Source organism: Rana temporaria, chromosome 7 (genome assembly GCF_905171775.1).
Source record: "Rana temporaria chromosome 7, aRanTem1.1, whole genome shotgun sequence".
NCBI classification, from domain to species: Eukaryota; Metazoa; Chordata; class Amphibia; order Anura; family Ranidae; genus Rana; species Rana temporaria.
In genome coordinates this window covers 13,764,543-13,780,631 of record NC_053495.1, presented here as the reverse complement: position 1 = coordinate 13,780,631, position 16,089 = coordinate 13,764,543, and the positions used below count along the sequence as shown (strand labels likewise).

Sequence of the window (16,089 nt, the reverse complement as noted above, 5' to 3'; positions counted from 1 at the left end):
ATAGTAAAAAAAAAAAACTTACCCGATACCCTTCTGCTGTATCTGTTTATGACGGGAGCTGCAAGAAAAAAAAAAAATAGGTCAGTCACTAATATCAATCAATAGTTATGGTGAGAACTAAAGCCAACATTCTAGATTTCGATCCAATTTTTTTTTATCGAGATCCCTTACGCCAGAAGTCTTATGAAATAGAGTGCAATTTGCACGAGAGCCTCGGCTCTCTGGGGACTATTCTTCCTCATTGGCTGAGACAATCGCAGCCAGTGAGGAGCGAGTGGGGCGGGGCCGTGCCGCAGCAGTGTGCGAATGGACACACAAGAGCCGCAGCTCGGAAACGAGTCTACCTGGGTGCTTCCCATTGCAACATTTGTGATCTGGGGTCATGTGGTAGGAGGAAGGGGCCAGGAGCACCAGCAGGGGACCCGAGAAGAGGAGAATGTGGGCTGCCATGTATAAAACCGCTGTACAGAGCAGGCGAGTATAACTTGTTTTTTTTTTTTTAAAGAAAGCCTTTATCATCACTTTAAACCCAAAAGAAAACATTTAGTCAAATTCAGTGATGAGGGAGTGGTTGGGATGGGGTCAAAATTGTACAGTGCGTGTCAATACACACACAGTATGGTTGGGGGGGGGGTGAAATCGAGCCAGTAAGAGCACCCCCCACAAGTGGCTTGCTGGGGCGGCGGGGGGGTTCCTATAAAATGGAGAAGCCAGGAGCGCTGGCGGGGGGGACCTGAGAAGTGGAGAATCAGGGCTGCTCAGCGACAAGCGGTAGGGGCTTCGTATGTCCGCATCGCTGGGACCGATGAGTGTCCGATTAATAGTGTAGCTGCCGAATTTTATAAGGGTGGAACTCCGCTTTAACCCTGCATTGCATGTGTAAGACGTGAGCATGTGACCGCTTCAGGGAACACATTAGAGAAGTGCCAAACCTGCACCTGTCGGGGTGAATGGAGGAAGTCTACCAGAGCCTGAAATCAGCCGATTGTTATTATACAGTATTGATGAAAGCAGAGAGACAGTACAGTTACAATACAGGAGAAATTAGAGAGCACTGCTCATTAGAGCTTACAATCTAATTGTTAGACCTTATCCATGCACCCCTACTCCAAACCAACATTTAAAGGGCTTGTAAAGGTTTGTTTTTTATTTTCTAAATAGGTTCCTTTAAGCTAGTGCATTTCTGGTTCACTTACCTTTTCCATCCATTTCCCTTCTTTGTTTTCTTTGTCTGAATTTCTCACTTCCTGTTCCTCCTCAGTAAGCTGTTCAAGGACTTTCCCCCGCTCGGATGATGGTGGAAAGCTTACCGAGGAGAAACAGGAAGTGAGAAATTCAAACAAAGAAAACAAAAATTTAGAAGGGAAATCGAAGGAAAAAGTAAGTGAACCAACAATGCACTAGCTTAAAGCAGCGCTCGACAATTCCCGGGCGCCAGGTCGAAATTGCGACTAGAATTAGCGACCTGGCGCAACCTGCATCTCCGTCCCCCCAGCCGTCGCTGCGCGCGATCGCGGAGCGCCGCTCCGGCCGGTAATTGAGACCACAGTTTTACGTCACCACCCCCTTCCACTGTCTGACGCCGCATCCTCAACCGCCAGCCAATCACAGCGCCGCTCACCCTCAGCAGCGAGTCAGGCGTGGAACAGAGAGGGGGCCAATCCCTGGCCACGTGTTCTACCCAATAGACACGCTTTCCAGTGTGCCTACAACACCCGGTAATCCTCTAAATCTGTAAAGGGTTGAGTGGAGGGGGTGGCGGCGTGATATACATATAAGAAGCATTGCATGAAGGAGTACGTACGGACGTGAGCTGTACGTGGCTGCAGGTTGCTAAGGAGCCGGTGTGGAGTGGCTGGTAAATTATCTCGTTCTATGTAGTTCCTTTCAGCAGGTTTCTGGTTTTGGAATAGGGGTAATTGATGTGGCGGGCTGTGCGGCACGGGGGGCGGGAATACTGCACCTTTTTATCACTGGGGAGGGGGGATACCGCTCTCCTCTATTCCCAATCACCCTATGTAATAACACTATATCTATCTACCTACATACACCCACTGCCACAGCTGAGTGTGCATTTTTTATTTTTGCAACATTTTACCCAAATAAAATTGACACCCTTTTTTCCCCACAAATAGCGCTTTCTTTTGGTGGTATGGGGGGGGGGGGAGCTGGTTTAAATAGATTCATATAGCTTTTTTTTTATTTTTTATTTTTTTTTAATAATAGCGCTTTTTTTATTATTTTAAGTAAAAAAAAAAAAATTCTTAATTAAAATGATTTTATTATTTGTCATCTTCCTGCTTGGCCTTTTTCCACCTCTTTTTTATATATATTTTTTATTCTAACACCCTAGAGAATAAAATGGCGGTCGTTGCAATACTCTGTCACAACGTATTTGCGCAGCGATCTTACAAGCGCACTTTTTGTGAAAAAATACACGTTTTTTAAATAAAATAAAAAAATAAGACAACAGTAAAGTTAGCCCAATTTTTTTTATACTGTGAAAGATAATGTTACGCCGAGTAAATTGATACCCAACATGTCAAGTTTCAAAATGTCGCCATTCCACGAGCGGACGCAAAACTTTTACCCTTTAAAATCTCCATAGGCAACGTTTAAAAAAATTCTACAGGTTGCATGTTTTGAGTTACAGAGGAGGGGCTAGAATTATTGCTCTCGCTCCAACGATTGCGGCGATACCTCACATGTGTGGTTTGAACACCGTTTACATATGCGTTCGCTTCTGCGCGAGATCGGCGGGACGGGGCGCGTTTTCTGGCTCCTAACTTTTTTAGCTGGCTCCTAGATTCCAAGCAAATATTTGTCAAACCCTGGCTTAAAGGAACCAATTTAGAAAAAAAAAGACAAACCTTTACAACCCCTTTAACCCTTCCATTGTGGGGGCCCACTGCAAGGGAAAAGTTTTTTTTTAATTCTCGGAGTTCAGATTTAAAGAGCACTGAAAACAAAAAACAAAACTAGACACATTCACTTGGCTCTTTGCACAGCCTTTTGCCACGAGGGGGAAAAAAAAGAAATAATAAAAAAAAAAAAAAAAGCTTGCTGGCCAATACGGATTCCCAACAACTAAAATCTAGATCACAGCACTCCAGAATAAGACATTAGAGAAGAAAGCAGAGAGAAGTGTCTCTACGCCATCAATCGGCTCCAAAACCACAACGTTGCCAAGGTAATCAGCATTTTGAAAGCCCTGAATGCACCGAGGTCAGCAAAGGCAAGACAAAAAAAATAAAAAATTCAATAAATAAGCACTGACACTGCTGGAAGCTTTTCTAAAAACAAACGATTTGCAATGGGATGAAAGCTACAACCGGGCATTTCATTGTAGCAATAAAATTGCATTTATATTTCAAAGACAAACCAACTGAATAATGAAAAAAAGAAAAAGAAAAAAAAAAAACACACAGGTACTTGCACAATACATGCAAAATTATGTCACTACTGTAGAGCTACACGACTAATCGTTAAAAAAAATTATAATTTTTTAATATATAAAAAAATTTAATTAAAGGTGTAATTCAAAATGTTCATATATAACATTTTGAATTACACTTTTAATTTTTTTTTTAATTATAATTATATATATATATATATCTCAGCGCCATTGGCTGGCGCTGCTGTCAATCACATCCAAATACGTGGCGTGTCGGGGGGGGGGGGAGAGTGATAACAGTGAGCGCCTATGGCCACCGGCTGCATCACGGGAGCGCACTCGCATGAAGGCGATGAGCTCTTGCAAGGAGGAGCCGAGACCGCTGCCGAAGGGACCCCAGAAGGTTACAGAAGTCTTAGGCTAGAATTGTTGCTCTAAAGTACGCTGTGATACGCTCACATGTGCGATTTGAACAGTTTCGATATGTGGGCACAACTTGCGTATGTGTCCGTGCGCGAGCATGCAGGGACGGGGCACTAAAGAAAATCATTTTATGCTCCCTTTAAAAATAAAAAAATAAATGTGATCCTTTTATTCCTATTAATGTAAACATTCCTTGAAATAGTGTGTGACAGGTCCTCTTTATGGAGAGATGTGGAATCTATAAGGCTGAAAAGGAGTCCAGCCACGCTTCAGAGTTTAACATTTTTAGTAGGGTTGTCCCGATACCACTTTAAGACCGAGTACAAGTACCGATACTTTTTTTCAAGTAGTCGCCGATACCGAATACCGATACTTTTTTTTAAATGTCATGTGACCGTTTTCAAACCACAAAACAGACTAAGGATATTTTTTTTAGAATTATGAAGAACTGGTACATCATGGTGTGGGGCTGTTTTTTAGCATACGGTACTGGAAAACTACATATCATTGAAGGAGTGATCACTGCCAGTGCCACCTATCAGTGCAGCTCATCGGTGCCAGTGCCCAAAAGTGCAGCTAGCCAGTGCCACCTATCAGTGCAGATCAGTGCCCATTAGTGCATCACTGCAGGGAGGCAGCTTATTAGTGCATCTCATCAGTGCCACCCAATCAATGCCAGTGCCACCTATCAGTGCCATCCATTTATGAGTGCCATTCATTCAATCAATGCCAGTGCCATCCAATGGCACTGCAGCTGCCTGGACGTGTGGATTTATTATATAGCGGTCGTCGGCCGGCCGCCGGGCCCTGGTGAGAGAATTAAGTTTGGGCCTATATTATGATGGGGGCCTGGAGCTGCAGCTCCATCAGCCCCACGGTTAATCCGGCCCCGCCTCTATGCACCGCTCGATGTCACAAAAAAAAAAAAAAGAAAAAAAAAAAAAAAAGTATTCTATTTTGGTATCGGGAGTATTTGCACGAGTACGAGTACTAGCGCAAATACTCGGTATCGGTCCCGATACTGGTATCGGTATCGGGACAACCCTAATTTTTAGTAATGCATTGCCTAAAAATGCACAGAGTAAACATGCCTGGAAAAAAAAAAAAAAAAAAATAGTACCAACTGCATGACCTGTAAGTTGGCTATCACATTAGGACTACACTACACTAGTACTCAGCTTTGTTTTGTGTACAGAAGTTCTGCCACACAGGTATTTCAACAAATCCATCATCCTGACAAGGGCCATTCCCGGCCTCAATGCAATAATACACCAATGACGTCAAAAGAAGAGACGCGGTAATCACCGGCTGCCAGTCTGCAAACATTATGATCTACAAGCCCAACATTTATAAGTGCACCCCGTCCTTCCACCTACCAATGTACTCCGAGTTCCGACCTCAGTTACAGGATTAAACAATTGTGTGTTTTTTTTTTTTAACCTTTTCACTCCCTTCTTTTATTGGCGTTTTGGGCTTTTTTTTTTTTTAAAGCCCATAAACTGAACTCTATGTTAGCCTATGTGCCCATGCACACCTGGGCGTTTTTATTTAGTGTTAATGAGCTTTGGAGTTTATTGGCTTTTTTCTGAACGCCTGAAATTTGAGTTCAAAGTGCCGTTTTTCGGCGGTAAAAAACGTTATACGTAAACGCTGGCGCCAGTGTTTTTATCCATTGGGGAAAAAAACAAAAAAAAACACACACACACACACACACACACACACACACACACACACACAAAAACGCTAATTAAAGCTCTTGCTAAGTAGCTAAGCTATGGACGTTTTTTTTTTTATAGCCTTTATCAGTGTGCATGGAGCCGTAGGCCCAGATTCACAAAGACTTACGACGGCGTATCTCCAGATACGCTGTTGTAAGTCCGAATGGCCGCCGTCGTATCTATGCGCCCGATTCATAGAATCAGTTACGTATAGATTTGGCCAAGAAACGAGCGGCGCAAGTCTCCTACGCCGGCGTATCTTGGGTTGCAATAATTACGCTGGCCGCTAGGTGGCGCTTCCTTGATTTCCACATCGAATATGTAAATGAGCAAGATACGCCGATTCACGTACGTACGTCGCAATTAGTTACGCCGTTTACGTAAGACATACATAAAGCAGGTCTCTAGGTGGCGCAGCCCATGCAAAGTATGGACGTCGGAACAAGCGTATCTTTTTACGTCGTTTGTGTAAGTCGTATGCGAATAGGGCTGTGCGTAAGTTACGTTCACGCCACAGGCATTGAGCCGACATATCTTGGGGCGTAAATACGACGTGATAGCGCGCATGCGCCGTTCGGCCATGCATCTACATGGGGTTAAGCCTCATTTAAATACAACACGCAGCCTACTTTGAATTACGCGCGCGCTTACGCCGGCCCATTTACGCTACGCCGCAACTTAGGACGCAAGTGCTTTGTGAATACAGCACTTGCCTCTCTAAGTTGCGGCGGCCTAGCGTAAATACGTAGCAACGTAGAGCGGCCGTACGTGAATCTAGGCCTTAGAATGTTGGTGTCTATAGATACAGGGATATTAGTTTTAGCATGGACTTCCACTTTAATGATGTGCTGGGTCTTGCACCAATACCAAGCTCCGTGTTTTAAATGCCAATACCAACATATTTTCTCATTTCCAAAAAAACTTTGGGAAAAAAAAAAAGCACCTTGGGGTGTCCACTTTCCAAAAAGGGATCATTTTTGGGTGTTCACACTGTCCACTCTTTTCGATATAGGGGAAACATTTTCAAAGTTGTAGTCCTTTTTCCGTTCGATAGTAAAAAATAAAAACCCAGCCGGTATTAAATACCAAAAGGAAAGCTCCATCGGTTTTAAAATAATCCTAGAACATTAATTTGTGTACAGTGTTGCATGACCGAGTAATTCCCAAACCATGACAACGCTAAAAACGGACATAACGGCCTGGTAATGAAGCGGCATATACAGGGGAAGAACTGAAGTGGTTAAAGGATGCCAACATGTTTTGCCGAGCTAACCTGCTTACCATATGCCAGCTGCATTTATCCCGAAAATGTCAAATAGCCTTTTAGATGAACTCATTAGCACCTCATGCTGATGCAGATCAGTTTGATGGTGTGCAGGACACATCGGGGTGCCAGTCTCTGCTACTTTCCATACATCCCGCCGGGAAAGTCAGAGCAATTTATCGGTAAGTGGAGGAGGAGGAGTGCAATAAATCCCTGAAGAGCCGCATACTGCTGGCCATGTCACCAAGCAGGGAATCATCGTATGCGTTAGAAAGACATGCATGCTACAAATAAAGCTTGGAGGAGAATTTATTTTTAATAAAAAAAAAAAAAAAAAAAAATTTAAATTTAAAGAACAAAATGTTGGTTACCAAAAGATACATCTCTAATCATAAATTACAAAAACTGCCCTTTCCATATAATTACACCACATAATCATTCCCTATATGAGATGGTTTAGGTCTCAACACCAGCTCTAGTATAGTCGAGAAGGGGCTTAAAGCGGAGCTCCACCCTAAAGTGGAACTCCCGATGATCGGAAACCCTCCCCCCTCCGGTGTCACATTTGACACCTTTCAGGGGGGAGGGGGGTGCAGATACCTGTCTAAGACAGCCATTTGCACCCACTTCCGGCCACACAGTCTCGGGCAGACTGCGGGGAAACGTCACCTCCTGTCCCTTTTGTGTTCTGGGAACACTCGGCTCCCAGTACACAGCGGTAGCCAATTGGCAGGCGTAGCGCGACTCGCGCATGTGCCGTAGGGATTAGGGCAGTGAAGCCGGAGCGCTTCACGTCCTGGTTCCCTCACCGAGGATGGAGGGGGGCAGCAGAGTGACGAGCGATCGCTCGTCCTCTGCTGCGGACGGCGCTGGACTCCAGGACAGGCAAGTGTCCTAATATTAAAAGTCAGCAGCTGCAGTATTTGTAGCCGATTGGCTTTTAATAAAAAAAAAAAATTTCAGCGGAGCTCCGCTTTAAAATGTAAAAAAGTTGGCCGGAGCGGCCCTCTGTCCAAAAATGCAGCACCACCCACCCCACCCGCTGAGTGAATGATAGCAGCGGCCGGGCGGGAGACCAGAGAGAGAACACCCAGTTGCTGCCCTGGTAGGACTGTACAGGCAAACCTGAATGATGAAAGGGGGCTATGACTGCAAGGGACCACTGTGATGTGAAAAGGGGAACGGAGGACAATGTTGGACCGCTTTAAGGGGGAGGGGGGGGGGGGCCGACAGCGATTTACAGGGAGAACTGATGTAAAAAGGGGGGCTGTGATGCGTTCTAGCGCAAACATGAGATTCAAACCCCTGCCAGATGAAAATTATACAAACTAGACCCCCCCCCCCCATGAATTGTACCCCCCTTACATAAATCACATGGGCCAGATCCACGAAGAAGTTACGTCGGAGTTTCTATCGATACACCGCGTAACTTCTAGGATGCTCCGGTGTATCTTTGTTTCGTATCCACAAAACAAGATACGCCTGAAGCTGGGCTAGATCCGACTGGCGTACGTCTTAGTACACCGTCGGATCGAAGGTGCATATTTATGCTGACCGCTAGGTGGCGCTTCCGTTGATTTCCGTGTTGAGTATGCAAATTAGCTAGATTAGCCAATCCACAAACGTACGTCTGCCCGGCGCATTTTTTCATGTCGTTTACGTAAGGCTTTTTTTGGCGTAACGTTACCCCTGCTCTATGAGGCGTACGCAATGTTAAGTATGGACGTCGGGCCAGCGTCGAATTTTCCGTCGTGTACGTCGTTTGCGTAATAGGGCTTTGCGTAAATGACGTTCACGTCGAAAGCATTGACTATTTGCGACATGATTTCGAGCATGCGCACTGGTTCCCCCCCACGGACGGCGCATGCGCCGTTAAAAAAAAAATACACGTCATTTACGTGGGGTCAAGTAGAATTTACATAAAACACGCCCACATCTTTATCATTTGAATTCCGCGCCCTTACGCCGGTAGATTTACGCTACCCTGCCGTAATTTTAGAGGCAAGTGCTTTGTGAATACAGCACTTGCCTCTCAAAGTTGCGGCGGCGTAGCGTTACTACGATACGCTACGCCCATTTAAAGTTACGCCGATCTACGTGGATCTGACCCCATATCTTTAATGAAAACTAATAAAGGGGTAACGAATCGCCACATATAAAAAAGGCATCCAGTGGTGTCGCAGTTCCATCATAAAAAAAAAAAAAAAAAACAACAACACACATGCAAACCAAAATGTCCACATATACAACATATTGTGTTACAGATAGAAAATCATTCAATAAGACCGAATACAATCAATATTTTAGTGTACTTCTAACAGGAGCCACTTCAGCATCACACACACACACACACACACACACACACACACACACACACACACACACACACACACACACACACACACACACACACACACACACACACACACACACACACACACACACACACACACACACACACACACACACACACACACACACACACACACACACACACACACACACACAAGCTGTTCACCAAGCAGGTCCCACCAGACTGCCCTCAAATGCACAACGCGTCTCATAAAATGCAGCCGGCACGAAGCGGCACCCATTATAGTAATGAGAGCGGCTCCACTCTAATTAAAAAATACTCCCAATGAGAAGCGACAAATACAAAGAACCCGATCAGTAACCCGACGACTTTGCCCAACGGCTGTGATGGGAACGGTTCTGCAGAATCTAAAATTATTACCAACATACAAGTTGCAGCTGAATGTTGTCGCCGTTCATTCAACAAGCCGGGTACGAGGCAAAAGGTGGACATCAAATCTCAGCAAGAATCCCCCCATCAAATCTCAGCAAGAACCCCCCATAAAATCTCAGCAAGAACCCCCCACTGAGAGCAAACAATGGCTCAGGAGGGATTCCCGCCAGAACAGTTTGTGTTGATTGGGGAATCGTACAAATTTCTTACCTGCGGCCCGTGGTTCCCGCTCACGATTCTGCGTGACGCATACGGCCAGCTATTCACTTGAATGGGATGCCCCAAGCGGGTTCGTCACCAGAAAAGAAGCTCCTGCTCCTTTTTGGGCAACAAGCTTCGTGTGATTTTAAGGGCTGTTCACATCTGCCCCCCAATCTCTGCGATTCTGCCCGAGATCACAAATCGCATTGCAATAGTGTGCAAAACGCACCTCAAGTGTTCAGGGGCCATTTTTTTTTTTAAATGGTACCCAAACATGGTGCGGAATGGCATTTGTTGCATGAGAAATCGTATGGCAATCCACATCACCCAAATGAAGCAAATTTTTAGGCGACAAGCTAAGTGATGCGATTTCTCATTCGACAATCACAGCCAAGCCACACCCCATTTAGATACCATTAACAGCTTGCTGACCCGCCGCAGTACATTTACTGTGGCAGGTTGGGTAATACAGGCACAATCATGTATATCTACACCACGGACTTCTTCCGGGCCCCCTCACACATGCATGCGGATCCGGAGGACTGCTGCTATTCGCTGCTGATCAACAGACCCCGGGCCAATGATTTTTGCCCGGCACCCGCTGATTGGCTCAGCAACTGACAGAAGAGAGCTCTGTGTCTGTAAATACAGGGCTCTCTTCATAACAGCGACGTGCCTTTTTTTCCCTCTACAAAAACTAGGGAGTAAAAACTGGCACATTACTTAGTACATCACCACACACTAAACATTGTTGGGCACACATTTAACCCTTCGATCACCCTAGCCGTTAACCCCTTCCCTGCCAGCACAAGCTGTCTCCTGGGGGCCGTTTTAGATATCTCTGCTCTGATACTATCGTGTGGGGCAGGGCCCGACAAAATCCAATTGCGACAAGAAATAGTGACCTGGTGCCCGGGGAAGCTTAGGCCTGTAGAAGGCCCCAAATACCGGATCCTGTGTCTCTGTGCACCCCCATCTCCCCCGCCGCTGCGGCCGGTAATTGAGGCCGCGGCTTTGCGGCCTTCTGCAGGCCTAAGTTTCCCTCTGTGATCTTGTGGCGACCGTTGGCAAGGCATTACAAGTAAAACAGCAATCCAGCAATTCTAATGTGTTTTTATTTTCATAATCGATTACCGCATTTATCGGCGTACACCGCGCACTATTTTGCCATGAAAATCAGGGCAAAATCGTGGGTGCGCGATATACGCCGATACCTGCTTTACCGCGCCGAGTTTGAATACTGCGCCGGCATATACCGAACGCAGTACACTCGTGTATAGTCGGGCAGTCTCGGCTACACTCGCGCTCACGTCCTGTACGTCCAGGACGTCAGCGCGAGAGTAGCCAAGCATTGCCGACTAAACGCGAGTGTACTGCGCTCAGTATATGCCGGCGCAGTATTCAAACTCGGCGCGGGAAACGAGCGGGGAGGACGCCACAGAAGGACGCCGGACCCGACGAAGAGGACACCCGAAGCCGCAGACGGACCCGACGAGGCCGCCGTGCAAGACACCAAACTGTAAGTACAAAAATCTTTTTATCACAGGAATTTCTGGGCAAATTTAGGGGTGCGCGCTATACGCGGGAGCGCGCTATACCCCAATAAATACGGCAGTTGGCCGATTATTGTTTCGATCGATTAATCGGAAAATAGCCTTAAAAAAATAAAAAATTTGCATTTTAAAAATGTTTTGGGCAAAATTGTTGTTGGGCAGATTACAAAACACAAATTGCCACAAAAAACACATTCCATGCTTTTCTGCAGCTTCTCCATTGAAGTATATGGAACCAAAAAAACAAAACAGCACCGCTTTGCGTTAAAAAGTCCTTGCCCTTTCCAAATACGCAGTAGCTGAAAAAAATTAAAATAAAAAACAAAATCATGGATGTGAAGGTGTAAATGAACTGTAATGTGTTTCTGCAAAAAGCATAAAAAATAAATAAAAAAAAATAAAAAAAAAAAACAGAGGTGTGACCCCCGGCCTGAGAGGTTTAGTAACATAATGGCGTTAAAAAAAACAAAAATAAGTACAAAAAGAGCAAATAGTCGCTACTGTAAGGGGTTCATTTTTTTTTACTGTGGGACAGAAAGTGATATTTACAGTAGTGATTTGCTTTTTTGTACTATAAAAAGGGCACATTTTAGTTTTTTTAACCCCATTATGTTACTGGCCGATTAATAAAATTGTAATCGATTAATTTCATAATTGATTCGTTGTTTCGCCCCCCCCCCCCCCAAAAGAACAAGTCCTTCTCCCCCTCATTGATAACTGGTGACAGCATGGTGGTGACTCAGGGCAATTACTTGCTATTTCTGACACACATAGGCCACCATGTACACAAACACATACCCCAACACTGATGCAAACGTACTAATAAGGATAAACAATTGTGTCAGTACAAAACAGAGAACAGTCCGCCTTCAAAGAAAATAAAAGCAGCAAGATGCGACAAGCTCCACTTCCCACAGAGTTTCATGTTGGTGTCATGAGTCTCGCCGCGGCCGTATAATTCAAACCAGCTTTTGCAGCGAGCGGCGAGCCAGCAGCACGGCAACTTCAAGAACTAGCAAGCCTGCACGCCCAGAGAGAAGGAGATCCCATCGCAGCAGATGGGCCGCCATTACATAAAACGTACATAGAGGCCGGCCTCACCAAATATCAATGACCTCATTCTGTGTGAACCGAGGAAACTTGCTTTCCCAGTTCATGTGCACAAGTCATGAGGGGTCCTCAAGTCTGGCAACGCAGTTGTCCCGGCTACGTTCTGGACTACAAAACACCTCACTCTCCTCATCCCAACATAAGGGAGAAGTGTTTTGTAGTTCAGAAGGCCGATTTCCACGCTTGGGACTCAGTGCCGCAATGGCAGAGTTGAACGGTCAAACAGGAAGTGAGGTGCTCACTGGATTTAAGTAAGGATAGTTGCAGCATTTTTGTACGCTAGGAGCTGGAAAAAAAAAAAAAAAAAAAAAGAAAAAGGCAGAATCTGTCAGAAAAAAAAAAAAAAAAAAATGCTTATATTGCACAAGAGTTTAAAGCGGAGTTCCACCCAAAAGTGGAACTACCACTTAAAGCGGGAGTTCACCCATTTAAAAAAAAAAAAAAAAATCTCCCCTTAGCTTCCTGCTCGTTCGGTCTAGGGGAATCGGCTATTTATATTAAAATATGTGCAGTACTTACCCGTTTTCGAGCTGCATCTTCTTCCGTCGCTTCCGGGTATGGGTCTTCGGGAGCGGGCGTTCCTTCTTGAGTGACAGTCTTCCGAGAGGCTTCCGACGGTCGCATCCATCGCGTCACTCGTAGCCGAAAGAAGCCTAACGTCGGTGCGGCTCTATACTGCGCCTGTGCACCGACGTTCGGCTTCTTTCGGAAAATCGTGACGCGATGGATGCGACCGTCGGAAGCCTCTCGGAAACCTGTCAAGAAGGAACGCCCATTCCCGAAGCCCATACCCGGAAGCGACGGAGAGGATGCGTCTCGTAAACGGGTAAGTACTGCACATATTTTAAAATAAATAGCCGATTCCCCTAGTAATAACGAGCAGGAATCTAAGGGGGAAAAGTGCCCTCTAAGGGTGAACCCCCGCTTTAATCCACTCACCCCCTTACATGCCACATTTGGCATGTCATTTTTTTTTGGGGGGGGGGGGGGGGGAGTGGGACTTCCTGTCTCACTTCCTCCTTCCACCGAGGGGCTGCTAAGGCGAATAGTCAGATCGCCTTTTGGCAGCCCTTCCCTGTAGGTCGATTGCCTGGGACACGCGACAGGTCCCAGGCAATCACCTGTCCAATCGGATGGCGCAGAGCCGGTCGCGCATGCGCAGTGGGTGCCCGGCCGTGAAGCCGAAAGCCATCACGGCCAGGTGCCCACACTTGGAATGAAGACGCCGGCCGGAGAGGGGGAGCGGCGCCCCGGCACGTCGCTGGAATGTGGAGCAGGTGAGTGTATGTTTATTAAAAGCCAGCAGCTACACTTTTTGTAGCTGCTGACTGTTAATAAACATTAAAAATTACTGGAACACCCCTTTAAGAAAATTTTTTGGCCATTTGTTTTTACAAGTGTTTTTTTTTTTTATTGATGCAGCAACTCAAAGTTGGCGTTGCACCGATTTGAACAGTGCGATTGCCAGCAATAGGATGCATGACAAGTCGCGCCAATGTGAATGAGGGCATAAAAGGGGGAAGTCACCCTCTCAAACTGCACTGACTATTTCTATTCCTTATGCTGCTAGCATTAGTAAATAGATAAGAAATGATGATATCAGTCACTTGTTTTAAACTTTTTTTAAAAAAAAATTCAGTTACTTCCTGGTTTTCAGGACTAGGCAAATTATGTCATACATCTCAGGAGCCTCCTGTGTTACGTCAGAATTGCGAACCCATCAGGCAACAGAAGTGACATTCTGTCACCTGGGCATTCGTTCCACCGCTACCAGGTTTGACAATCTGACAGAACACCTGCAGATAGAAAGCGGCACCGGACATCTTACTACACCCAGCTACGTCTTGAATTTCAGAGTAATTTTAGCAATAAAGGGAGCATAAATATAGTGCAGGGGTCCAAACTTTCTAAATAAAAAGGACCGGTTTATTGTCCTTCAGACTCTAGGAGGGCCGGACTTTGACCAGTGGGATTAAAATTTTCTTGACATCAGTGGGAGTAAATATCGCCACATTTGGTATTAGGAGGAATAGTGGCCCATCGTGGTCATCATAGGGACCCATTACTGGTGTCAGTGGGAGAAGTAGTGCCCGATGGCAGAGCAGTATCAGTGGGAGGAATAGAGCCCCAAGTGCAGGATAAAGGCAAGCAAAGGGCCGCATTCGGCCCTGGGGCCAAAGTTTGGAGACCACTGATATAGTGTATTGACATCTGTGATGCTGCTTGGATGTCACATTTTGAAAGAAGCTGGAAGCAGTGGGAAGGTGGCGGCGGCCATGTTGGTACACCCCACACTGCTCAGCACTAAACCTTTAGGCTTTCAAAATGTAAAACATCCAAACAGCATCACAGATGACTATATTTATATACACTCACATTATTGCTAAAATTACTCTGACATTCAGGACGTAGCTGGGTGTAGTAAACGGTCTGCTGCCACCTTCTGGACTGCAGGTGTTCTGGTGGAACGCACGCAAAGTCTGCGGAACGTCACTTCCGTTAGCTAATCTGGCGGGTTCGCTATTCTGACAGAACTCTGACAAGGCAAATTTATTTTTTATAAATCCAATCAAAAATATGACCCTTACTTTTGACCCCGACCTTTGAACCTTGCACTGACCCCCATCACTAACCTTGGCACTGCCCTAGATAATACTTTGATCTAGCTCATGTTCTTTTATTTTATTTTTTTAAACACGCTTTTGTTTGTTTACATCTTTTTCCCCTGCAAAAAGAAAAAAACATCACATCTCCATATAGAAGAGAAAGAAAATACAGGGCCAGGCTACACAGCGACTGATCATTGCGATATCCAATCAGAGGCACAGCGATTAGGTGACCAGGAACTGGGAGGCCCGATTGTTGGTGGAGAGCTCAGTCTCTGTGCTGGGAGCACGCTGTGCGCCACAGAGGTTAAAGTGTATATTAACCCCAATTTGTATTTTTAAATGGATCCTGCTATTTTAACCACCTCAATACCAGGCACTCACCACCCCAGGCCAAACCCCCCCCCCCCCCCTTGCCCAAGCCAATTTTTAGCTTTCATCATTTAGTTCCCACAAATAGAGCTTTCTTTTGGTGGCATTTGATCACCGCTGTAGTTTTTATTTTTGCTAAAACAAAAAACAAAAAGGTTATTTGTTAGAAGTGTTTTTTCCTTCACCGATACGGCAAAGAGATGGCACCGACAATGGGCACTTATAGGCGGCACTGCTGGGTACTGATAGGCATCACTGGCAGGCATTGTGGATGGGCACAGATTGGCAGCTGCCTGGTGGTCCTGTGTGGTGGCCAGCCTTGGTGGTCTTGTGCTTAAACATTAAAAAAAAAAAAAAAAAAAAAAACACACGGAAGTGATGTCATGTGTTGCATTTGCATTGTATTTTCGGACGACAACTATACCAAGCCCAGATTCACACTGGTGCGATGTGACATGTCAAATCGGTGGCATTTACTGGCAATGGCACCGTCCTCAAAACGTAGTTTCTGTATCGGGACTGACAAGCGGGAGTGAAATCGTGCGAGTTCAGCTAAACTTGCACAGCTTCATTCCCGCAGCCCAGCGTGAACCTGGGCTAAATGGAAACCGTATGATCTGGGATCGTACAAGGAAAATTTTCATGTTTGTCCTAACAAAGTCGGATGAATTGTGATTGGCTCTCGAAAGTTCTGTATCAACG

At 45.6% G+C, this 16,089-nt stretch overlaps 1 protein-coding gene across 1 annotated transcript in view; it reads right to left on the bottom strand.

The window, feature by feature from the left end:
- PRKAR2A (protein kinase cAMP-dependent type II regulatory subunit alpha) overlaps positions 1 to 16,089 on the bottom strand; it is a 66,132-nt gene that overhangs the window by 42,228 nt on the left and 7,815 nt on the right. Inside the window, exon 2 of the mRNA XM_040358937.1 lies at positions 23 to 58. Coding sequence (XP_040214871.1) covers positions 23 to 58 — 36 coding nt within the window. The remainder of the gene's footprint in view (positions 1 to 22; positions 59 to 16,089) is intronic.